This window comes from Cylas formicarius, unplaced genomic scaffold (genome assembly GCF_029955315.1).
Source record: "Cylas formicarius isolate icCylForm1 unplaced genomic scaffold, icCylForm1.1 PGA_scaffold_8__14_contigs__length_24414737, whole genome shotgun sequence".
Classification (NCBI taxonomy): Eukaryota; Metazoa; Arthropoda; class Insecta; order Coleoptera; family Brentidae; genus Cylas; species Cylas formicarius.
The window spans coordinates 9,311,162-9,338,647 of NW_026844361.1; the positions used below are offsets into that span (position 1 = coordinate 9,311,162).

Sequence of the window (27,486 nt, forward strand, 5' to 3'; positions counted from 1 at the left end):
TATCAGAACGAACAACCGTTAAAATTGTCCCATTAAATATTGGATTTGAAGCTATCCTAGTACCTTGTGGACATCGATAAGGTATGAACTTTTGCCAATGAATGAATATTATGTTTTACATTTTATTGCTGTGCAGTATTTTGTAAATCATGATAATAAATTCAAAATAACCGTAATTCAACAAAGTTGCACCATGGTGATTGTAAGATCATCTCGTCTAAATGTCAAAAAAGCTAAAGCAGCTCCTTGTCACGTTAAACACAGCGTCATAATTACAAATATTCTCATGGAGAGAGAGAGCCAGACATCTTGCCTATCTCAAGAAAGATACACGTTGCTGTCGCCAAAGAATGTGAAGAGAGTTGGGATCGATCAAGCCAAGGCTATCGCTCATTGTATTACCCTCCAAACGGAGGAGTTGTTTGGAGAGATCACCTCGATCGAGCAACTTTTGTAAGTGATCCCAAAAACACCTTACCAACGGGCGTCTTTCTCTAACACTCCTACAGATATCAATGTCACTTGTCTCTGGGGATTGACGACGGCGAAGGCAACATGGTCGCTTTTTTATGCCTCCATACATACCCTCATATTCCTGCGATTCCTCCGTGCGAGTGGGAGCGCTGGCTGACGAATATTTACGGTAACGAACGTCCCTCGAGGAATGTTTCGAAAAGACGACGCCATTTTTTTAAGGAATCGAAGACGCTCACAGCGAAAACACTCTTTGGGTTCGCCTCTTCGCGTACCAGACCAAGTACGAGATGTTTTTCATGAAAGCCATTGCGCAATATGTGTTCAAGACTTGTAGATACCTCGCGAATATTTTGTTAGTACTGCCACCCATCGAAGTCGATGTGGGTTGCATCGAAGACGTTTCTGTTCGAGTTTTTCCTAAGGGTAACTAACTTGTGCTTCTCTAACAGCAATTATCCACCAATCTACCGATAAAGTTGGATTTATTCTATCTAACGTGCATCCCTGCCCGCGCATATACTCAGTATCTCATGGAAATATAACATCTCTTTTTCTGTTTCTCGGGCTCAATGAATTGCAAATACAGTGTATTCGGAATTTGAGTTCGGAAACTTGGAGGAAAGGTTGAACGTGGTAAAATAATGATAGGAAGTCATGTACTAAAAATTCGAAATCGTAATATTTTCCGAGTTATAACTTGTCAAAATTCTTTTTTTTTATTTAATTTTTAACGCAGAGGAATAGGAAAAAGCTCGCATTTTACAAAATAAAAGTGTCTGTCACTAGAGGACACTTCACCGAAAACATTTTTTTATTTTCCCTGTATTTTATTTATTTAGACTGATATTGGAAAATAAAACATATTACTTTAAGCAGAATTACAAATCCTCAAAAATTGTTATTCTTGATTTGAATTGATGAGTGTTATCGTTTAGCCACAAATCGACTTTTCTTTTCTCACCCCCAATTTCTTCTTCACTTCTAATTTACAGAAAGGTGATATCTACTGCATATAGCGATATTCATTTCTGTTACGGATAAGCAAGTGCAGGCGACGTGCAATAAATTTTTAAAAGCAGTATACCACAAATTATAAAAATGAAAAAATAAATGTTTAATATGTTTAATTTAAGTAACATAAATATATTTCAGAAAATACAACATTTTCAAAATGGCCATTGTTCGTTTGTAAACATTTTCTTATACATTTTAAAAAATGCTGTTTTTTGTCGTAGATCATTAATATCTGTTATAGGTGTTTGATATACTAACACACACACTGCAAGGGTGGTAGTTCATCTAGGAGAAATTTCAAATACATTTCCCTATTAAACGATCCGTTAAAGAAATGAAGTCATTTTTTACATTTTTTTAAAAAAATGGCGCTGATGTTTTCCTTCAATTTTTGCATGTGGGTTACAATGCCATCACTAATGAATGCAGCTTCGTCAGTGAACAAAATGACATTTAAGAATTGCTGGAAATTTTGAATTTTTCCTAAAATTACTCTCAATTGTTCATCGCAGTGCTTAAACCCGATGAACATGAAAGGACCGAAGATCATTTTCATGCAAAACTTCCCAAACTGTAGAGCAAGCAATTATTTCCTGAGCAGCAAATTTTCTCGTACTCGTTGACTGATCAACCTCCACATTTTGAAGCATTCTTTCTTCTCTTGTAGCTGTTCTTTTATACCTTAGTCTCCTTTTATTCATATTATCACGTTTGAATGATCCTCTTTCACCAAGTCTTCTGTGTATGTTGATGAATGTGTTAGCAGATGAAACTTTTCTATTGGGATAGCCTCGATATAAAGCCGATGGACCACCACAGTAACAGTTGGATAATAAGTAAACTCTTTTAATAGAAACTAAACGGATTCTGACAATGACTTTCAAATTTTATTTACAAGTAATGTTCGTAATATAATAAAATACAGGGAAAATAAAAAAAATGTTTCAGGTAAAGTGCCCTCTAGTGACAGATTTCTGAAACTCTTTTATTTTGTAACGATGAGTTTTACTAAATGTGTGTAAAATACCAGCTTATTCCGTTGAGAATTAAGCGTTGAAAATAAAATTTAGAAAAATGAATTTTGGCAAGGTCGGAAAAAATTACAATTTCGAATTTTTGTTACATGATTTACTACAATTATTTTACCACGTTGAATCTTTCTTCCAAGTTTCCGCAACTCAATTTCCGAACATCCAGTATAAATGTACTTATCGGACTACCGTCTTTTGAGTTTCTCGTAAGCACACAACAATATCGCATAGATCTTTACTAATACACTGGGGTAGTTCCCCAGGCGTACAGTGTATGTGCCTTACGACGAGTATTATTAGTATTAGTATCTTTATCTCTCGAACGTGATCGACTTGTTGCTGACCGTAATTTTTTTCTTTTTATTCCTTAAATTGCTGTGAATTTTATTTCTTAAGCATCTTAACAATGCTATGTCGTTTTTGTTACGAGTTCAAAGTTGAATCTTCGCCGGTTGATTAAACTGGAAAAATAATATAAGACAACAGTCAAACTTCAAACATACATCAATTTAAAGAACAATACAAGTCAGACGTTTACACTATCAAAGTTTCATCATTCAACGAGTGGTAAAAGTGTTAAAATTCAGAATACTGCGAGTATTATTGAAGGAAAGCTCAACCTTGGATGAATTTTTATATTAGATCCTATTTAACAAAGATGGTTGTAAATTAACTCTATTTTCCATTTATTTATTTGCAAGAAAATAGAGCATTCGAGGAACAACCGCTCAATACAACGTCAGAGGAAATCCAATTACACATAGAGGAGGTTAGAAAAGCTCTAAGAGAGACAAAAATTAGAAAAGCGGCTGGTGTGGGAGGTATTCCATCAGAGCTTCTCAAATATGGTTCAGGAACAGTTTTAGGAATGATAACAAATCTCTTCCGAAGGTGCATAAATGGGGAAAACGTCCCAAAGAATTGGCAGACTTGTCATATCACACCTATTTATAAAAAAGGAACAAAGAGAGGGCCGAAAAACTACAGAGGTATTGCAGTTATATGTTCAATCGGACGTTTATACTCGCGGGTCATATAATCAAAAATTGAACAGCAAACAGCTACAAGGGAAATGGAAGAGCAGTTAGGTTTCCGCGCCGGATGATCGGTGATAGACAATATCTTTACTCTTAAAATCCTTGTAGAAAAGAGGAAACAGAGAAACCTAGAGACACACTTAGCCTTCATTGACTTGGAAAAGGCATATGACACCACATTTGCAATTATCGTTCAAATCATGGTATATTAGCTTCTCGATTTCAATCTAAGTCTTCGACATTGGAATGGAGATTGTGATTCTCCTGGTTAATTTATTTCATTTATTTCCATTTCAATTACAAGTTAAATATAGGAATTGTCATGATCTGTTAAAATAATGCATTTAAATTATTAAAAACTTATTGTAAGAACAATTGAACTCTTTAATGGCCCCAAAGATTTCCGAATACGAGTAAAAATATATTTTCACTTTTCAGAATTGTTAGTCCTTTACAAGTCTGAGACAAACAATATTCACTATTTCACACTTTCTTTATTTTTATTTAAGTCACAAACAGCTTCTAGGATGTAAGATGCAGGATTATTTTTTTGTTAATCAAATAACGGGTGTATAGGACTTTCAGCAGAGGACGTTCTGATATTACCAGATGCTCGCATTTGTCTATTATACACAAGTTTTATTTAACAGCGCATCGAGAAGAGTTATGTAAGCCCACCATAATACGTCAAAATCTTATTTAAATATACGGTATTTCATTCTTACAAGGTCAAACTAAGATAATAAAACAAACTTTTGAATTATAGCATATGTTTTAGACACGCATAACAAATACGTCACCCGTTTAACTACGTTTTCCTGTAATCTGTAAATTGGTTTTAGCGCTACATAAATTAGGGTTAAGAAAGGTGGGAAATATACGATTCGTACACTAATAAAGACATAAGATTGTTATTAGTTATTACAGCTTTACAGTGATTTTTCTAGTATTTCATAGAAACCGTTGGCCACCCATACATTTTTATAGTTACTAAAAATATATAATATTATGGCTGAATATAAAAATTGTTATCTACTACTACTCCGAAAAGTTAAACCGCGTTTGATCGAAATGTAGTCGTAATTGGAAAAAGCAAATTGAAAGGCAGGATTCGAAAATATCATGATTGTTCTGATAGATTAGTGGTGAATTCAGGGAAAGTATATCCACCACTGGGACAAGTTGTGGAAGTTTGTTTATAAATCCATGTGCCCATTTAAATTTTTTGTATCTCACCCGTTTTTCAAATATTTAAGAAAAATAAAAATACCTATGCGACCATTTCTTTTTTCGAGGATTCTTTTGCATGATGGTCATTTGCATGCATAAGGGAAGATTTCCTGTTTCGTTAGAAAAGTTTTTTATGTTTTGAATATTTCTCGAAAAATTTACCGATTTTGAGATAAATGTGAAAAATATTTATTTGACTTTCTGAAATAAGATTTTTTCTGTTTTATCAAATTTTCTGCTGCAATTTTAATTATAATGAATTGAAATTTGGTACACTTCAACAAGTCAATAAGCATTCTTCAATACTAACATGGTTGAGGATGATATTTTTTTGTTTGAAATTTATGTTAGTTTCTCTCTATCACTTGATTATTGCTCGAAACATTTAAACAATTCCTTTACGAGAAGATGTTGCAATACTGTAAAATATCTATTTAGCTCTCTTTGGCTGACTAGCAAGCAACTTTTGGCAAAAACCAACACACATTATAGTAACGGTCCATGTACTTTAACAGACTGGGACGGCTCGACGAAAACCCAGTCCCTGTACCGAATCAACCGGGATCGAATCATGCCGCTCTATAAAGTGAGGAGGGCCGTAGAAGAAGACAACGACGACTTGGTGCCTCTAATAGACAAGCATTCAAAACGACTGGTCGCACTATATGGGGAATACTACATAGCCGAACTGCTGACCAGACATAAAGATTCAGGTTTTATGACCCAGAATTATTCACTAAAAAAATGTTTTACTTTTTGCCAACAACGGGAATCGTTTCAATCATACTACGGTTACTTCTTTCATCTAATGTAGGAGACTCGACGAGTCCTTAATATTTCAGGGTATGCCTATCATATTCTAATCTACATAGATTAGAAAACCATAGATGAGACGTATGGTCATGTACCATAAAAACACAAACAAATGAAAAGAGTTATTGTTTAGATTTATTTAAAGGTTTAAATAACATAGTATCAACAAACAATACAATTATTAAAAAAACCATTTAAAATATAAAACGATAATATTAATTTCTTGGAAACATTGAGACAGCATTGAATTGAAACTATCCACATTATTATGACCACTTCATAATATAATTATTAAGGGCCACAAAAATTATAATCATTAAAGTTTTTTGAAAAACAAGTTACACCATTTAAAAAAAAAACAGTTTGTAACATGTTCAACTTTGAATTTTCTATACATTCAATCCAAATGTTAAATACCTGCAAAATACAATGTCAAAAATCTTCCTCATTTACATTTTCTGTGTGAACTAGAACGACTTTTTCCACAATGTTAGTTCTTATTATAGATTTAAGACCAATAGACAGACAATTGTTGTCATATACATTTATAATAAAGCTTACACGGAATCCAATGGCACCCTAGAAACGTTCAAAATGCAAAAAGAAAATTCTGAAAGCGTCAACATCATAAATGGGTAACATTCAGAACGAAATGACACGATGGTGAAGTATGACAGTTTTAATTATCATTTGTTGAGATGCTAGCGACAAACGGTTGGTTGTAGCACAACTACAATCAACTATTCTCCAAAGAAACTTCCACAGGCTAGTGTAATACTTTTTTTTATGGTGGCTCTTGGTTTCGAATCATTTTATGAATGAATTGTCGTGCCTCCTTTGGATACAATGTCTTTCGTTTTAATCTGTAACAACACGTCATGTCGTTATAGAAAAAAGCTACCTACTAGTTCTATCGAATAATTTGCAGAAGCACTAAAAGCACTCAGCGGTAGCGAAAAGAATGACAAAAAGTTGTAGGAGATAAGAACTTCCCCTAACAATTAAATTACGCCAATTCTGCTCCAAATTGCGTCTCCTTCAATTAAAATTTAATTCCGTCCATTTTTTCAATGTCAAATAATCGTGAGGGTGAATTTTGCAGGATTTAATGCAACGATGTTTATTGCAGGACGGCATATAATCGTAGCAGAGTACCGCGACTCGGCGGTAGCGGTAATCATATTAAACGACTCAGTTAATTACGACAGGTTAAATGAAGAATTCGAACTCGTCCCTTTCAACGGATTCAAAAAACCTAGTTCGGAAGATCACGTCGAATTCGGATGTCCCAGCCAAATGGACATGATGGAATCGGTTTCGGAGTCGGTGATATAGTTTACGGAATTCTATAAATTGCCTCACTCTCGCTAAATCCTTGTGATACCATGGCGTATTCAAATATTATCGATAATAAAGTAGAATACGTCAAATTTGTTTCAGTTAATATTATTAATATTCACAAATTTCGTAATCAATACTTGACGTACTATCGGACACAAGTTGCAGCTGTAGTTGTCGGCACTTTACAATTAAAATATAATAATAATTATAGGGCAGATTTAGAACTTTGGCCAGAAGAGGAAAGGCAATTTTTTAATAAAGGATTATACATATACAAGGTATTACTAAAGTTACATCGTTTAATATAACTAGTCAAATTGAACTCCACTCTGATGCTAAATTGACAATTCCTCTTGTAACCTTATGCGGCCCAACAAAAGGACTATGACAGCAACTGGGCATCTCACTGTCAGACTGACAATCGCTATGTATATCAAATAACCCAACTTTGCTAAATGATATGAACATGTTTGCGACAAATATTTCCTATTAATTAAAGTTAAGCTGCGAAACCTACTTATGTTATTTATCTGGTACATGGTACATTGTTATGATGCAAAAATAACCAACAATACCGTTTATGTGGTCAGTTGTTATGTTTAGTTTATAAACTGCGTCGATTTCAGTTAATTAGTAATAACAGTGTAATATGTAAGTAGTAATATATGAGCAAAATACCCGAACTATTAATGGTTTTATTAAGTTTCGGTAATTGAAAGAGATATGTCGAAGTAGTGAATTTTTCGTAGTGTGATGGGCCTTCGGTGGTGAGCATTTTAAATGTCTTGTAAATGTTTTGTAGTATTTTTAATACTTGGATTCTTGATTTGAGCTTTTCGTTGAAGCGATCCCAGTGACCGATCGATCATATAACAGTACATACAAAAAAAATATTTGAAAGGAATTTCGTGGTGTGGAGAAAACCATAAAAATTGGTTTGGTTCCCGACTTTTGTCAGTTATACGTCACGCACACTTCGTGCCATTTTCTTTATAAATAACGATCGTCACACGCTTTATTCCTTCGTTGATAATTTATTGGTATCTGGGCATATTTTGACCAAATACGCCAGAAAAATTGACTAACCAAAACTGACGAATTGATCACTTGTCAGCGGCCATATGCATGTTGAAGGCCGCAGGATTTTATTGCTTGGGAGCAAATTCTGCAATACGAGCCCGCGCATATTGAAACTTTTTTGAGTTTGGGAGTGAGGCAAATGATATATTTTTCTGTAAACTTTGATATTACAATACGAAAATCGAAAATTTATATTGGCGAATTTAGCTTTGCAGATAGCGCCGATAAAGAACTGTCACACAAAGTCCCTAAAGCGGTCTTCAGCCCAGATTTCGAAGACAAAAATGATCGCAAAGTGGATGTGAGTCGCACTGAGAGTGACTATTCTTTGCTTCTTACCACAGATCCGTTCGTTTTTGAAGAAGACCAAGAACTGGACACGCAAGGGTTAGATTTACTTTTATAATAGGTCTTTGACCAACTTTCTTGAATTATTTTGAATGCAAGCAATTTAATGGACCTCAGAGTGACGATTAAGATTACATGGTACGTTTATCGTCATTAGCGTCAAATAGTGCCTGTAAAAAGAACACTTTGTATCTTATTGTATTATTACATTCTAAAAAAATTTAACTTCTGATATAATGAATATTGATTTAAAAATTATATTGGAACGACGAATTTTTATCTTACCGACCACCAATATCACTTTAATAGTGTGCTGTATTATATTATCACTTGAACTTATCACATACAGGGTGTTCACAAAATTTTGAAGCTACTAGAATTAGCAACTTTTTTCTCGGCTCTACAGAAATAAAATCTATCAACAACATTGCAAAGAGGATTCGTGATACGGATTAAATATACATTATTCTTCAAAATATTAGCGTCTTATATCTTTAGAACCAAACATTTTATGATAATTGTGTGTCATAAAAATTGTGTTTATTTTAGCTACATTTATATTATTTTGTTGGTTGATTGCTGGCCTGACCAATGACTTTTTTCTCCCAGTCCGTTTACTATCTCATACGGTATGTTTTTAAGAATTTTTTGGTCCTAGAATATCAAGACATTCAGAGGAACAGGATATATATCATTTTTGAGTGAATAATTAAATTAATTTAATAATAAGTCAAATCTTAATGAGCTGAATTATATAGAGGTTTCTAAAGTTATTTTTATGAACAGTACTCCGTGTTTTATGCAAGTAAGTGAAACCAATTTTCCTCTGAATGGGTCATATTATGCTTAGGATTACCCAATGAAGAACTCTAAAAAACTAATAAGATAGTGATCGTAGTTATTATTCTCAAATATAGTTTCCCACAGCTGAACGTAAAGCTATGCCCTTTACCAATAAATAAAAAAAATCCTTTAGCACGAGTATAGGGGTACATTAACAACGTTTCAGTGTCGACGAATATACCCTTACTCAAAAATCGGAGGAAACTCAGGACACCAAAGTGCGCGATTTGAGCTCGCAACTAACACACGTTTACCCTAGCGAGGAATTATCTAAAAATGTTGGTGAGTGCTGTCTTTTTTTTAACAAATCCCAAGCCTTTAGAAGGGAACTCATGTCTACAGCAATTTCCCGCATCGTTCAAAGGTTACCAAAGTTTGTAGGCGAGCCAAACGCCTTTTGCATCGAAGTAGCAGCCTGTCACGCAGATCACGAGTTCAGCATATACCAAGTCACACGGTTCGATAATTTAATTGAGAGTCGCCTATCTATCTGTTTGCAGGTTTTGGAGGCAGTGTTTCAATGTTTTCCCAACAAGGAATATTGCATCATGAGTCTGCCATGCAGCGCGAACGTGGAGCCATGGATGTTTCCGTTTGTCAGGTATACAGTGTGGTCCATGACAGTGAGCAGTGACTAAATTGGCAAATTCTTACGGATATTTTTGATTTTTGTTCTGTAACTTGACAACTACTTTGGTAAAAAATTATGCGAAACTTCAAACTTTTTCATATTGATCTTTTGGGATCACAATAAATCATGTTTTTTTTTGTTAATCGTTTATTTCAATAGTATGTAAAATACTACCACTAATAAAGATATTTCTACACAGTGAAGCTCTGGCGTCGAGAGAAATATTATAAAAATAGTTGAATAAAATGACAGTCCCTCTAATATTCTATCAAAATGAGGATCAAAAGGTACAGAAGAAAGATATCTTTATCTAGGCAAAACAAATTACTATTTGGGAAAACTTTATAAAATTCATTTAATAAAACATATGTTGACTTCCATGATATTTATGAGATAAAAAATAAAAACTATTTTATTACATGTCCATTGATCATAATACTTATTTATTATTATAATTTGGGGTTAAATCAACCCCTAATCTCTAGAAACAACTCTGTCAAATTTCAAACAAATCGGTAAGAACATATTTACATTAAGTCAAAAAACATTGTTTAAAAAAATGTACACCCCGTATCTAGAAAATAATGCATTTTATGGGAACTCTTGATAAAATGATCTGAATTAAATATTGCCGCGTCTTTTTTAAACACTCTATATAGCTGGTCGGCCGGAAAACGTCGATCTTTTTGATATACAACTTTTTATACATAATTTTGAATGACATTTAGTTGATTCGTGCGAGTTGGAGTTTAGACTACCCCATATATATCGTACTGCAAAACAGTTTCAATTAAGAGCAAAGTATCTAATAAACCAAAATATGTCTTTATCTTTAGACCCGATTGAGATAAAAAATAAAAATAAATAAATTTTTATTTTATTTTTTACCAAAATACATACTTTGTTTTGTTTGTATTCAGATTTAATTTATTGTAGTACAAACATTTTAGATAACGTTGAGTATTTTTACAGGGTGATTCGAAGACCGACTAGTACTTATCCATACGAACTTTATGCATCCCATAAGAACGCTATTTTAGGACGACTAGAAGTTTGTGTAGGTGGTTATACCTTAAACTCTTTTGCGTTTCTAAAAACATCTCAAAAATCTGCATTTTTGGTTACATATTTCACAGGCTGCCGTGAGAGATCGTATGACTGAAATCCAAACTCTCCTCAGTAGCATTCCTAATCACGCTGTGATCCTTTCTCAAGTTGAAAATTGTTTAGAATGCCCAAGCAGTCCCTATGAGTGTTTCTTGTTTCTATGCGAACGACAAGTCATAGGACTGGCAGGTAAATAACACAATGTTCTCTAGTTTTCTCAGTATACTGTTGTTAGTGTTATGTGCTTCAGCTGACAACTGTCATTTTTAATATAACACATTCAATATTTCAAAAACTGTCAAAATTGTGCCATAATTTTCTGTCGAATTTTATTAATTTTGTTTTAAAGTTTTTTAAAGAGACGTCCTCAGGCTCCTGTATTACTATTTAAAAATCTTCTGGATTGAAGAAGCCGACAAGATGATTGGCAAAACGTCACCAAGTATTTATAAATAGTTTTTTTTTAAATATTTTTATTTCTTTCTGTGTATACTTGTAAGCGTAATTCTTTATGAAACCTGTAAGTAAAAGGTGTCACAAATATTTAAAAAATAAACCAAATTTCCAATTAAATAGTTTTAAAATGATTATTTCCTTTTTGAAAGACTATTTGACTGAGTTCAATTTTTTTCTCTAACAATTTTGCTCCTAATGGAACCAGCATGATACAGGCTCATTAACTCCTTAAACTTAAAAAATAATAAATGAGATACTATTATGAAACTTAGTGATTGTAATTAATATAAATTAATAAAAAAATAATATTTTTTTTAATTAATTTATTTTTTGTTGTATTTTTTTGAGTCGTCCCTTTCTTAATTTTAATAAAAATCAACATCACCTTATTTGGTTTTAAAATGTTAAAACCACATTGACATCAAATCAGACCTCCAAAAAATGAATAACGTTTTTCATTGTAAGGTGATGGAAGCCAGTGTGATTTGGAAAAAAATTGACTCATCCAGGATTGTGATTTTCTTTGAAATCAAGTGTATAAGATAAATTTAAGGAAAAACACACACGTACTCAGTGCTGGTTTGATTCCCATTTCTTTAAATCAGAGTAAATAATCAAGTTTGTCCGAGAACACCATGTATAAATTTCCCGTAATGGATTGTGCATGTATTATAATAATTATATGGTATATCTTAGTATTATCAGAAGAACACGATGTTGCATACCAAGACTCGTTCTACAATATCCGACCGTGGATTCGACCAAAATATTACAAAAACGGTAGCTTCGGAGTTATAGAAAGCATAGCCGCGTCTCCAATATTTCACTGTGGATTCGAGTAACATTTTTAAGGAAATATATGAATCTATTTACCGTCATATGATATTTAGGTTTTTCAAACGAGAACTTCACAGACTCAGCTACTACCAAGTTCTTTTCTACAAGCACCAAAAGTCATCCAAGGAGACGCTACCTTTACCAAACGACCTGCACTGGCTGATTCCCGCTTTGCCTAGACAAACGCCTGAATATGATTATAAGAGACTTTCGGAAGAAGGTAAACGCTCAACTTCCGCCCCTTAAAAATAACCAATTAAAAAAATTCTCAAGGTTACGACGTTTCGAATGCAATATTCCCCAAAGATCCCTACAGCCTATATCTCAGTTCGACAGCTTCTTGTAGCATCTCTAGACTGCCGATCAACACCCGCATCGTAGTGGCCGGTTGCAGCAATACAGCTTACGCTTTTATGGAGTCACTGATTTTCAAACAGACAAATACGAATTACCAGGTACATAAACGTAATGGATATGAGATGGACGCGATATCCTACCGACTGCGCCGCTTGTAGGTGACGTTTAACAATATTACGCTAGTGTGCGCTGACGGAATTAATCCTAAAATTCCGAAAAAGGCGCAAGAATTCTTCGCTGTCCAGAAAAATTTCATCACTAGCAAATATCTGGATACGATCCGCCTGGAAACCTACGTCAACGTTGTAAACGGAGTTCTCACGGAAATAAATCGGTATATCCCTTCGTATATCCTACCTATTCGCAAGGGGAATAAAGGGCAACGAGAAAAGATACTGTAAATTATTTTCCTTCAATGTCCATTGAGATCATTATATTTCATGGTCTTTGCTCTGCCTGTGATAGGATAGTGGTGGCTTAACGTATTGTATTAAAAAAAAATTGTCAAATTTCTACGCTTCCCTAATACCCTACCCCGTTGCCCTTGTTTGCCTTGTTGCAACTTGTCTACCAAAATTCACTCTATAGACCGAAACTGGCTAACCTGTGACTCTTTGAAGGATTATTTGTGACTCTCGACTAATGTGCCCGAGCTCCCTTTTCAATTTCGTGTTATTATATTTTGAAAGGAAAAAGAACATAACCTACTCAGAATTAAGCGATGACGAGAGGTTACAAGACTTAATATCATTGACTGACGTCATGCAACATTTACAAACACCGAATTTACCCCTCACAGTGTATGTTTAGCGTTCAAACTAAATTGCAACTTTTTCAAAAGGACATTACAAATAAAACATTCTGTTATTCAAAAAATCAGTGAAAAACTAGAAAGAATATGAACGGAATGTTAAAAGAGATTTCAGTATTTGAAATATTTTAAGTCTGTTGATTTTTTTTCTAAATACATTTGAAATTAATTCAAGGTGAGTAGTCCTTTTCCAATATAATTATTATCCAATCAGCCATCTGGAGAATTAGAATTAATAGAGATGCACCAATCAGTCAAGAGAAGAAAAATAAATGTGATTAATATTTAAGTTCAATACACATATTCTTGTACTTTTATTTATATGCTTTCAATCAATATTTATGTACCAAAATTTTCGGGTTTTTCGCCTTTTAAAAACGTATTTTATTATGGTCGCGCAAAATTTCAAATTTTGAATGCCACTATTAGGGAGCAAATAATGATATATAATAATACCAAAAAAACTACGAAAGCTGAAAATTTTGGTTTTTTCCTTTTTTCTATAAGTAGCGAATTGAAATTTGAAAAGGTTTAAATTTAAAGTATATCAGTCTCTATGCCCCTTTTTTGAACGTTTTTTAAGAAGTTTTATTTCAAGTTATAAATTTTATTTTATGGCAAATATTGAAATAACTTGTCGATCACATTATTATTAACATTATTAACATTTATAATGAATGAAGTGATTAAATATTCTTCCATTTAAATAAATGAGCAAGAGAAAGACAACAATCCCCATTATAAAATTTACCTTAATTTTCACGCCGTTGCGATTCCAATTTAAATTTTCTTCGAAATTCGTTTTCAAATTTTCCTTCCCTGTTTCCCAAAGAATTCCTAACTCGTTTGTTCTCTGTTTTCACCAATTATCTTACGTGTACCCTTTAATGCCCCCTTGCATTGAAAGTGTACAGCGTGGTTGACCCACTATCCGCTCTAAGAAATAGTAAGATCTCCAAAAAGAGTTTAATACAAAAGTTTTTCTACACTTTTTTGACAAACAAACTCTCATAGCGAGAATATTTTTCACATCTTTAAATTTATAGCAAATACAAACTCCATTAGAAAGTTTCTACCTGGCCTGAAAAAAAAACAACCACATAAAAACCATGTACAGTCACGTCAATACATGAAGCTTTTGTATTAAGTCATTTTGCGTGAACTATAAAAATTCTTAAGTTCCACCAATTTCTTCCTGGCTGCCTTTTCCATTCACTCTGTTCAACTTTCTGCATTAAATGCGTTTTTCCTTCTTGTTTTATTATTCTCCATCGATAACTAATGTGATGCGACCTTCGACACTCAACTTCAATCGACACTGCTTTTTTGTTTAATAAGAAAAGACCAGTACATCGTAATCAACGACCAAGCGATGTTGCAATACGATCTTTTGTTCTTAATGTGCGGGGAGGAATTTCAAATGCCGCTGAAAAGCTATAAGTTACCGTTCGTCGAGACCCCGAACAATGTGTTCCTTATAAACGGACCTTTAGACGGAAATCGAGCAGTTGCAGAATTGAAAAAAATGCGAAACCATCGAACTCTGGAAGGTAAAGTGTGGCTCAAAGTATATCGCCTTGTTATTTGCAAAATCAAAGATTTAATTAATTAATTTAATTCATTAATTCATTTAACATATTGTCTTATCTGGATTTACCTAGATGAAATCTATCGCAAGGATGAGTTGATTCCAGTAAAAGCTGTCAGACAAAAGAGGGACTTATTCCAAACTGCATGTTGTTGTCTATGAAAAATATTACGGACTCTCACCGATTATCTTGAAAATGCAAGGGCAAAATTAATTTAATTCCGGATAACAGTATCATTGTAATGAATAACGCAAGGTACCATAGCACCAAATTCATCAAGTACAAAAATTTAAATTCAATAATTGTTACAAAATGATATTTATTTTGAATCCAGTTCCAAGAAAGAGAAATTTTGTGTTAAGTGTTACATTCATATACTATGAAACAACAATATGAATAGTTTAGCTGAATATACTGTTTTACGTCTTAATCCATATCAATCATAGAATTTTTGTGACACCAAATAAAATCACGTATGAGAGCAGAAAATAAAACGGAATTAAATTTTAAATAAATTTTTACGTAATTATTGATAACTTGTATATATTTAGTGTCATCTATTAGTATTAATACAATTTTATTATAACTAAATAAATATAATTAGATTTTTAAAAGTTTATTTTGACATTTGTCATTAACTGTAAAGACGATATACTTTGAGACGAAGTATGCGGTATGAGGTTAAAAAAAATATTTGAATGGAAATATTTCAGACACCGTGATTGTTTATGGGCATTTTCTGCAGTCGTACGTCTGTTTGGCGGGATTGTTAGAATACGGGGTACCAGGTTCATGCATTGTCTTCGTGGAACCTTTTCCGTACCGCATGGCGATTGATCGAAAACGGAGGCACAACATATCCATCTTTAATGACTCCGAAATTTATCACGCAGTAAGTACCACGTAGTGTCATGCAATCATTTTTAAAGTCCACACCTAAATTAAGATTTGTAGGGACTTTCGTTTGCGAGGCTACTAAAATTAACCCTAAGTCACTGTAGCCCAATCCAATCCAATTTGAAAATTGTACTAAAACAGTTTTCTTTACCAATATTGAAACCAGAATTGAAACTTCACAAAGAGTTGCTCGAATAGTTTATCAGAGAATCAATTTAACGAAAATGGGTCCTGCGAAGGGCGAGCCATATGCTACCGAATATTTCATTAAGGCTCAGTGAACATTTGGGTACAAAAAGTAGATACACATGATGAACCTATTGAAAGAGTTGACAGATCTCAGGAAATAAAAATCCGGATCGCAAAAGCACAGAGTACTTTTATGAAGTTGAGACAAATAGTCTGCAGTAGAGATCTTAACCTAGAACTGAAAATATGGCTCATGAGATGTTATGCTTTGTCAGAAAAACGATGTGAAGAAAATAAAAGCTTTGGAGGTCGAGGTTTATCGCAGAACGTAACGAATTTCATAAGTGCAGAGAATAACCAATGCTGAGGTGTCAAGACGAATGAAAAAAGAGGGTGATATAGTCGATGACTATTAAAAAGAAAATACTGCTATACATAGGACACATTATTCAACTCATAATGCACGAATGGTCCAACACCACCAGTAATACGCATAGCTTTCATAATTGCCAACCTTCGGAACGAAGAAGAAGATCAGTGAGTGGAACCTCCCGAGAAAAGTCTGAAGCAGACCAGTAAAAGTCCTTCATGAAGACACTACAGGTGTAATTCGAAGAAAATTTATTTAAAAATAAAATACTCAGCCGAGATAAGATGGAACTTAGCAAAGATGACAGTATTCCGTTGAGAACTAGAAAACTTTTAGGCGCCACTTTCAGTTATGCGATTGAAATTGTTTGGTGACAGAAATACTTGGGAAGTGTGAACCCGTATCGAAAGAGAAAAATCTTGATAAAGTATATAGTACCAAAAAGACGAAAATTTAAGAAGTTTTCATGGAATGTAAGCCGAGAGGTATTAAGGTGTCTTCAGGAAAAGGGAAGAGACTAATTATAGATAATAATAGAGCTATCAGTTGTGCGATATGGAAGATTACCACGATTTCAGATGTTTTGAAGACTGTTTTGTTGAAATGACAGTGACAAAATAGTGTTACTATGTTGCGCCAATTTGTAGTAAGACACAACACGACATTGAATCAGCAATTATTTAGAGCTACAAGCCTAGATGCAACAATAAAAGTGGTGAAGTATTTGTTAGATCACTCTAGTCCCTCTACTACCTAATGAGGTTTTATCAGCCTCTAAAATAAACTTTAGATAAACAAATCCTAGTAATTAAATTTTCCTAAGATACTCTAAAATACAAAATTTTCCATAGAAGAAAGGTGAGTGTTAGTTTGGAAATGCACATTTTCTATAAACTCCCTAACATTGGAGAATAACGGCCCCCGCACCCAGACATTAATTTTCCTCTATTTCTTTTAGAAAGGGCAATTCCCAATCTGACTCGCCGGATACATGTAAACGCTTTCATTAAATTTAACGATGTATACTTCATCTTTTTTTTGAGATTCGTTTTCCTCAACTCAAAATTATTGTATTATATTATAATACTCATATTATATAATATATTATATATATATATATATATATATATATATATATATATATATATATATATATATATATATATATATATATATATATATATATATATATATATATATATATATATATATATATATATATATATATATATATATATATATATATATATTCTCACGTATTGATTCACGGATGGAAAAATATGATGACACTATATTCCGGGATATCATCCGTTCGCTCGTTGAACTCCGACTGGAATCCTGCATCCGACTGGAATCCTGCAAATCCTGCATCCGACTGGAATCCTGCAGACGTTTCGCCAAAATCTCACTTGGCATCTTCAATGCTCGCGCTCCGAAAACACTTCGAACAGTGTTCGAACAGTGTTCGAAGTGTTTTCGGAGCGCGAGCATTGAAGATGCCAAGTGAGATTTTGGCGAAACGTCTGCAGGATTCCAGTCGGATGCAGGATTTGCAGGATTCCAGTCGGATGCAGGATTCCAGTCGGAGTTCAACGAGCGAACGGATGATATCCCGGAATATAGTGTCATCATATATATATATATATATATATATATATATATATATATATATATATATATATATATATATATATATATATATATATATATATATATATGATGACACTATATTCCGGGATATCATCCGTTCGCTCGTTGAACTCCGACTGGAATCCTGCAAATCTTGCATCCGACTGGAATCCTGCAGACGTTTCGCCAAAATCTCACTTGGCATCTTCAATGCTCGCGCTCCGAAAACACTTCGAATGCTCGGAGCGCGAGCATTGAAGATGCCAAGTGAGATTTTGGCGAAACGTCTGCAGGATTCCAGTCGGATGCAAGATTTGCAGGATTCCAGTCGGAGTTCAACGAGCGAACGGATGATATCCCGGAATATAGTGTCATCACATTTTTCCATCCGTGAATCAATACGTGAGAATATATATATATATATATATATATATATATATATATATATATATATATATATATATATATATATATATATATATATATATATATATATATATATATTTATATATATATATATATATATATATATATATATATATATATATATATATATATATATATATATATATATATATATATATATATATATATATATATATATTTATATATAAATATATATATAAATAAATAAATAAATAAATATATATATATATATATATATATATATATATATATATATATATATATATATATATATATATATATATGTTTAATATTCAAATAAGTGCAAGAAATAATAGAAAGTTTGGATAGCTGACTGAAGCCCCGATTTTGAATTATTTCTTGCTTATTTATTTAGATATATCATCTCTTCGAGCAGCAGATATGGTCTGTTCACACATATAAGAAAGTGACCAATTGCTTTTGAATGGGATTATCCAAGGGTGGTCATTAACATACAATGCAACAAGATTATTACCTAAAGTTTCGGAATTTATTTATTATTCTTTTGATTTTATTTTATACCTACCTGTGTTTAATATTCTTTGGTTTGGTATACTACTTAGTTTAAGTTTATTGGTAATCATTCCTACTTCGTGTGTAATACAGCATGTGCTGAATCGTGTGCAAATTATGTAAAATATTGCGAGTCTAGTGTATCTCAGGAGATGCTCCTGCTCAAATGTAGAAGACACTATTCTATTGAGACGAAGGAAGTTATAAACAATGTTTATTTAACTCTCATTGTATGTGGTGCCAGCAAGCAAGCATCTTTAGAAGAGACGGCCACATTGACGAAAATTCCAACATCAACTGTATGGAAAATTGTGAATTTCAGCGAGGAAAAGAAGAAGCGATGCTGACATTTTCTCCAGTGTAGATGAAAGTGAGCAAGATATAATACGGCGTAAAATTTACCAGTTATACGAGGAACAAAGCGTGCCTATATTAGATATCTTAATTAGGAGGCTTGAAAAAGATGAAAAGTGTATTCAACACATGGGTTTTAGATTTAAAAAAAATGACAAATTGATTCGACACTTATGATACCCTGGAAAAGGGTTGGGTTGACTCAACTGATAAATGTAAAACAAACGCGCCATCAAAAAGAGATAAAAGAATAACTATTTTGCATGCTGGGGCCTCTAAAGATGATTGGATTCCAAATGGACTTCCTCTGTCAGCGAAAAATATTAAAGATTCTTCTCTGGATTACCATGAAGACACCACCCCTGATTTATTTGAAAGTTGGTTTAAAAACAAACTAGATCCAAACATTCCTCCTAATAGCGTAGTTGTAATGGACAATGCAAGTTACCACAGTAGACAGTGAACTAAAACCCCTTCCTCATGTGACACAAAAGCCACAATCCAAAACTACATGTATAATAACGACATTTATTTTCACGAAGATTATACCTAAAAGCAATTAATTGAGGTTCTACAAAGCTTGAACCTACCAAAGGAATACGTCTGTGATATTTATGCAAGAAATCTGGGGCACACAGGTTTAAGGCTTCCACCTTACCACTGTATATTTAATCCCATTGAACATGTTTGGCACCAACTGAAATCTGCCATTGGTCGTAACAATGTTTTTCCCCGTGTACTCCAATGTCCTCAAACTTATAGAAACCGAAGTTTTTAACATCCCTCCACAAAGTTGAGCAAATGCTGTTAAACATATAGAAACGATTGTTCCGCAATCGTATGTCGATACTGCAAATAATATAGAAGAAATAATAATTTGAACAGGCGATGATAGCGATAGTGATACTGATATATTATGTGAATAATTTTAAGTAATTTAAGTAGGTAATAAAAATAATTTGTAATTTTATTTTAGATTTAAACATAAATACATACATAAATAAATAAATATTGTTTAGTATATTTCCTAACAAAACCCCAAATAATTAAATTCTAAGCAAAGTACGGACCTGTTCGGCCATATTTCATTCTTACAGCTTGCCCGGGTCTTTCCTTAATTCGCATCAGTTAGTCACTTTCTTATATCTATGAACAGACTTTACCAACCTAACTGCCTGTCATTTTTAGACGATCAAATTCATACGAGCGCAAGGCGTAACGGTATACCCTTCGTATTATTTTATCGACTGGACGTACTGTCCAAAAGAGAATCGAATTTCAGCCGCAAAGTTCGAGTCGAAACACAAAATGATAGAAGTGAAATGTCAAGCCGCCTTTTTCTTTTACGAGAAAGGCGTCAGCCGCAGAATATACCAAGTGGTCAGCAAAGCAGGACTAGTTTTTGACGGTAAAGTATTTAGTAATTTTTATCGGAACTCCAAGGGCCCCAAATACAAATTACATTAATGAGTCTATGCCCGGTACTTACAATATGTTTTGGTTACGAATGTTGCCGTATGATGCAGAAACTGAGATTCTAAGTTGATATTTGCAGGTTTGAAGTGGTCTTCGGTACAATATGTTGCGGATAAATCAACTTTGACTGTATTCTAATCGAAATCGACAAGGATAGGAAACTGTATGAACCAGAAAGTGAGATTGTAACTCAATATCTAAAACATCATTTTATGATACAAATAGCAACTTTTTTTTCTTGATTTCGATCAGATTCTAGTAAAAATCTGGTTTACTTCAATAATATGTAGTATATTAATAGTCTAACTTGCAATCATTAACTGGAATTTAATTCAGAGCGGGTGATCTCGAACCAAACGTGAAACTGGTAATGTTATTTATAGAATCTAGAAATTTAGAAGTAACAATAACTAAACAATGGAATTGTGGCATAATAGATAACACGGAGTGTACAGAACTTTTAATGACGTCATATATGCCGATGCCAAGTATCCATAAGCCGCATGACTTGCAATAGTTGAGTGACATCCATCAAAAGGCACTAAATAGCAAACTACATCAAACAAACTATTTTTGTAATCAATATCGACATAAACCATACAATGCAAACTTATATAAAAACGGCGCAATCTATAAATTTTACTTCCTAAGTAGCTTCACATCCTTGCCGTCAGAAGACTCATTAAATTGGAAAATCGGTTGATTGGCTAGAAGAGATGACGTGTGCTTTGAGTCGGTGTGGGTTACAGGTTAGATTTTTTAAACAGCTCACTTAGCCCTAAATAATATTGTTCGATTCTCGCTTTCTGTAGACGTGCGAATGAAATTAATGCGTTTTTGGGGTAGATCAGGTTAAATGGAAACCAGCAAACATGAAACTCATATGAAAACAGCGCAACAGTTCCAAGTAGATTGACATTTTCTATTTTATGTATGAAATAAAAAATGTCCTTCGCAAAAATGGATTGGGAGTTTTTTGCAGTGTTAGCAGATGAATTAATGAGATCGCCTTATCCCTTTCTTTTATATTTTCATGTTAGCATTTTCTGGAGTTTGAATTTAAAAAATAAACAACATTAATGCCAAAAGTGATTAGCAGTCTTGAATCATTGAATTAGTGACATGAAAAGTTGTATATACGACGTCATTTCACCCTTTATCCGGCAGACTACGTTGTATCGATTTTCAACAGGTCGTTTGGTAGTCGATAACGACTGCAAAACGAACGACGAGCGGATCTACGCGGCCGGCACTCTGACCAAATATTCCAGGAAATATTTCGCTTCCAATATGGCGCACAAGTTTTTTAACAGAGTCGAAATAGGGCGTAAGCTGGGCCGCCAAATCAGGAACATGCTTGTGCCCGGACACGTTAGGCGGTCTAATTCAAAGAAACTTGGGTGGAACTTCCATCTAGACATTCGTAATAGGTAAAAGTGGTGTAGCAGCAGTGGTATGGTCTGTTCATAGATATAAGAAAGTGACCAATTGCTTTTGAATGGAATTATCCAAGGGCGGTCATTAACATACAATGCAACAAGATTATTACCTAAAGTTTCAGAATTTAAATTCAGGTAAAATTGTGGTCCGTAATAAAAAATAATTTTATACCTAACTGTGTTTAATATTCTTTGGTTTGCTATACCACTTAGTTTAAGTTTATTAGTAATCATTCTTATTTCGTGTGTAATACAGCGTGGGTTGAATCGTGTGCGAATTATAGAAAATATGTGCTAGTCAAGTGTATCTCAGGAGATGTTCCCGCCCAAATGTAGAAAACACTATTCTATTGAGACTAAGAAAGTTATAAACAATGTTTATTTGACTCTCAATGAACGTGGTGCCAGCAAGCAAGCATCTTTAGACACACACACATTGACGAAAATTTCAACATCAACTTTATGGAAAATTGTGAATAATCCCATTTCAGCGAGGAAAAAAAGAAGCGCTGCTGACAGTTTCTCGAGTGTAGATGAAAGTGATCAAGACATAATACGGCGTAAAATTTACCAGTTATACGAGGAACAAAGCGTTACATTAGATATCTTAATTAGGAGACTTGAAAAAGATGAAACCGGTGTTAAATGTGGCAGAACTACCTTATGGAAGTGTATTCAACACATGGGTTTTAGATTTAAAAAAATTGACCAAAGGCAAGTTTTAATGGAATCTTTTAGAATTCGGAAATGGCTACTGGAATATGTAGAAAAAATTAGGATTTACAGAAAACATCAAAGGCCAATTATTTACTTGGATGAAACCTGGTTCGACACTTATGATACCCCGGAAAAGGGTTGGGTTGACTCAACTGATAAGTGTAAAACAAACGCGCCATCAAAAAGATGTAAAAGAATAAATATTTTGCATGGGGCCTCTAAAGATGATTGGATTCTAAATGGAGTTTCTCTGTCTGCGAAAAATATTAAATATTCTTCTCTGGATTACCATGAAGACACCACCGCTGATTTATTTGAAAGTTGGTTTAAAAACACACTAGTTCCAAACATTCCTCCTAATAGCGTAATTGTAATGGACAACGCAAGTTATCACAGTAGACAGTTGACTAAAACCCCTTCCTCATGTGACACAAAACAACAATCCAAAACTACATTTATTTTCACGAAGATTATACCAAAAAAGCAATTAATTGAGGTTCTACAAAGCTTGAACCTACAAAAGAAATACGTCTGTGATAATTATGCAAAAAATCTAGGGCATACAGTTTTGAGGCTTCCACCTTACCACTGTATATTTAATCCCATTGAACATGTTTGGCACCAACTGAAATCTGCCATTCGTAGTAACAATGTTTTTCCCCATGTTAACTCCAATGTGCTTAAACTTATAGAAACCGAAGTTTTTAACATCCCTCGACAAAGTTGGGCAAATTCTGTTAAACATATAGAAAAAGCAGAACAATCGTATATCCATATTGCGAATAATATAGAACAAATAATAATTAGAACAGGCGATGATAGCGATAGTGATGCTGATATATTATGTGAATCATTTTAAGTAATTTAAGTAGGTAATAAAAATAATTTGTAATTTTATTTTAGATTTAGACATAAATACATACATAAATAAATATTGTTTAGTATATTTCCTAACAAAACCCAAAATAATTAAATTCTAAGCAAAGTACGGACCTGTTCGGCCATATTTCATTCTTACAGTTTGCCCGGATCTTTCCTTAATTCGTATCAGTTAGTCACTTTCTTATCTCTATGAACAGACTTTATCCAGAACTAAACAAGGGCAAATTCTTTATTTACAAATTATAGCCATTTATTTAGCTAATTAGTGAGTTTATGAATTAAATGCGCCGTCAAAACAAAGAGCAACTTTGACAGTTCGAGTGTTTAAAGAGCCACTACATAATTGTGGTTGTTTGTAACACAAAAGTAATACAAAGTAGGATTTCATTTGAGCTTATGCAGATTGTCAACTAGTTCAAAATTTATTAGGAATTTAATGCTTTAGTGAAATGACTAAAAAATAAAAAAACCACAATTGCCGAACCTTTCCTAAATGTATTTATTTGAACTTCTGTAAACAAGGTAAACATATTTTGCAAAGAATATCTCCCGGTTTCCAAAATTTCAAAACACGAAACAATAAAATTATAACAATTTAAAAAAAGTTAACATAACAACGCTCGACTAGAGACAACCCAATTATGTTCCCGGTTGTTGAAATGTTCGACAACTCTGCTGGATTGAAATTTTGTTTAGAATATTACATTTTATATAAGGTCTAACATAGAGTACTTAATACAAAACTTATTAGTGATAAGATACAGTGCGATCTCTTTTGGTTTATTTATAAGAAAATATACTGGGTGTAAATTTTTTAAAAATTATACATTTTCGAAAAAACGGTAACAGATTTTACCAGCGTTTATTTATATTTTATTTATTCCTTAGTTTTTCTCTAAAACAGTCAACTATTTTAATGTGCTTTTATACAAGGTGTTACGAAAAATGTAGGTCAATCCATTAACCATATATTGTTTTGGCTAAAATTATAGGACCTTCCTTATGTCACATTTCATTTGAAAACTTTGTTTTTAATATATAAGGTGTTAAGGCTAACTTTAAAATGCATATTTATTAATTTATACAATGGTGTTTAATAAAAACATGAATTGTAATTTTATATTTAACATAAAATCAGTTGAATGCAGTTTCTTTTAATTAAATCAAACAAAAATTTTACATTATGTAAATTGGTGTCGCCTCCTTCGATTTATTTGACAATTGTCACAAATCGTAACGTGGTGCGATAACTGAAAATATCTCATAAAAGAAGCTTCAAATCAAAATTTTAAACAAGAGACAAAAAAAACTACAAAAAATTAACTCCACGTCCATAGACAGCAAAAATTAAGAGTCGAACTCACCATTGGTTTCTGTTACTTATTTGAAATTTTTTGCTAAATATTTACGGAAATATATTTCAGAAAGCAACCGGAGATATTAATAAATATATATTTTAAAAATTTAAATTTCACACTCTGTATATTGAAAACGAAGCATTTTAGTAAAATGTAACATATGTAAGAAAAAATGAAAAGCAAACATATAAAATAAAACAAATCAAATGGATTCTACAAAACTGTATCATTTGAAATCTACAGATAAGACAAAAGTTATCCTTGAACTGTTGACTAGATTTAATTGATATAGCTTCAAACGTTTTCTTATTCCATTGACATCCAGTATATTGAACCTTGAATGATACGGTTTTCTTCTTGTAGGCTTGTACCAAAATATGAACAACCCGTCATGCGCTACTGTAGGTTACCAGGAGGCCTGTATTATCTGTCGGTTGTGAAACCGGGACGTAGGATTCCCGTAGAAGCTGCCAGTTCTCAGGAAAACTACGTACGTACTCTAATTGGGTACTCTAGTACTCTAGTACTCTATTACTCTAATTAGGTATTCTAGAAGTTTTCGATTTTAAAACACCAACCTTTAAGAAAAAAAAACGCTCTATGTACCAAATACTTTTATCATAATTTATTCAGAATTTTTTTTTATAGGTTTTCGTGGAAAAATATTATCCCAAACCTTAACGGCTGATCTATTATATAAATTTGCTTGCCCAAATTCAACCATACATTTCAGTTACTTAAAATTAATTAAATTAAAAAAATCCACAATGTCGAAAAATAAAAATATTAAATGAAAAAAGAAACTGAAACGATAAACAAATAAAATTAAGACAATCAAATATTTTCTTACAATTGTACATTTTCTCTTTTATATTTTCCAAGAAGATATTCTAGAACAAAGTCAAACAATGCTAGCCTCTATCTGTTTCATTCCAATTTATTTGCACTTGAATTTTTAAAATAGCAATGTAAATGCATCTCTTTTTTAATATAATAGTTATAGTTATAATGCTAACCACTATACCGACGATTTAGGGTCAAGTCTTTGTAACAGGAAACTGTCGCAATCTGGATCAACAAGGTTTCTTCAAGTTACATTTCAGTGAATATGGCAGAGTCGACACCATAACTTGTTTAAGCAAATCTGTGAGCTTCTATAAATGATTATGCCATGATTAGCGTCAATAAAAACACTCTTTTAGCCCATAGACTTCAAAAATTTGTACTGTTTATGGGGAAAACACAACAAATTGCTGAACAATATCCAAAAGCGCTTTGAAATGAGCCTGATTTCTGATTTCTACGAGTATTTCAAGCAGCCGTGGGCGTATGCATTGTACCACGACCGATTTAACCAATTAATGAAAGAACTAAACAATTTGATGACCTCATCGGTGGTTGGGACTTAATATGATTGCCTCTTCCGGCATTGTTGATTTAGTTTGTTTATTGTAGGGTTCTGACAGAGAATGTCTGATTGCGGACGTGATAGAGCAGTACAAAGTTCGCAAATGGCAACCGGTAAATGCATTTTAATGTAATTCGTACGGTCTTTGAGGACTTTAGCCTTTTAGCTGACAAGCGAGCAAGAAGAGGCCCTCAACTCCAAGTTTTCCAACATGTTGTATCCAAAAATCATAGAGCAGATGGTGTTGAATTTTATCCAAGAGAATTCCGATTATTTGTGGATGTACGCCCATCCAACGCTCGTAAAGAATATGCTAGAAGGATTCGACAGGAGTCCGATGTTCTCTAAGCAACGCTATGTTACCTTGAACATGCAGTGATCGATGACTAAGGTTAAAATTAAAGTCTTATTATGCAAAATGTTTCAATGTTTTGACTTCTTGTATTTATCTTAGAGCACTCACCACGAACACAATAGTCATTGCAAGTAGCTTGAACGACTATTTATTACAACTCAGATGAGCTTTTCAGTTGTTTTTCCTGAACGATTAAATAAGTTTTCCGAAAATGTCTTTAAGAGATTGTTTCCTCTGCCAAACGATAATATCACATTTTCTCACGCTAAATTTACAATTTGTCTACGCGTACATATTTATTATATATATCTAGCGATTTTTAAAACGTCCTCCGACGTCATCAGATTCCCAATCTCCATCGATTTCTGTCCTTCCATAGTTCCTGCCGCTCTTCTCCAAAAGTCCATCTCAGTTGCCTCCAGCGTTCTCATGGTTCTTTCTTTTAGTGGC

At 33.2% G+C, this 27,486-nt stretch overlaps 2 protein-coding genes across 4 annotated transcripts in view; one reads left to right on the forward strand and one right to left on the reverse strand.

Moving 5' to 3' along the window:
• On the forward strand, positions 1–27,131 carry LOC132705825 (cilia- and flagella-associated protein 61-like). Of its 3 annotated transcripts, XM_060676726.1 has the most exons (24): positions 1–453; positions 510–643; positions 697–900; positions 5,305–5,502; positions 6,732–6,924; positions 8,231–8,410; positions 9,381–9,496; positions 9,557–9,663; positions 9,715–9,815; positions 10,818–10,902; positions 10,982–11,141; positions 12,105–12,246; positions 12,299–12,465; positions 12,519–12,700; positions 12,761–12,936; positions 14,752–14,963; positions 15,716–15,894; positions 20,590–20,809; positions 22,070–22,307; positions 25,637–25,763; positions 26,309–26,419; positions 26,476–26,670; positions 26,729–26,794; positions 26,848–27,131. In XM_060676726.1, exons 1-24 carry the CDS (start codon positions 98–100, stop codon positions 27,058–27,060), a joined length of 4,062 nt encoding a protein of 1,353 aa, XP_060532709.1. In that variant the 5' UTR covers positions 1–97; the 3' UTR covers positions 27,061–27,131. The 3 variants fall into 3 exon arrangements, with proteins under 3 accessions (XP_060532709.1, XP_060532711.1, XP_060532710.1); XM_060676728.1 differs by lacking the exons at positions 510–643; positions 697–900 and having other exon boundaries at positions 1–81; XM_060676727.1 differs by lacking the exons at positions 26,729–26,794; positions 26,848–27,131 and having other exon boundaries at positions 26,328–26,419; positions 26,476–26,616.
• The window catches only part of LOC132705826 (TBC1 domain family member 1), a 75,884-nt gene that overhangs the window by 43,689 nt on the left and 4,709 nt on the right, over positions 1–27,486 (reverse strand). The gene's annotated exons all lie outside the window — the stretch shown is intronic.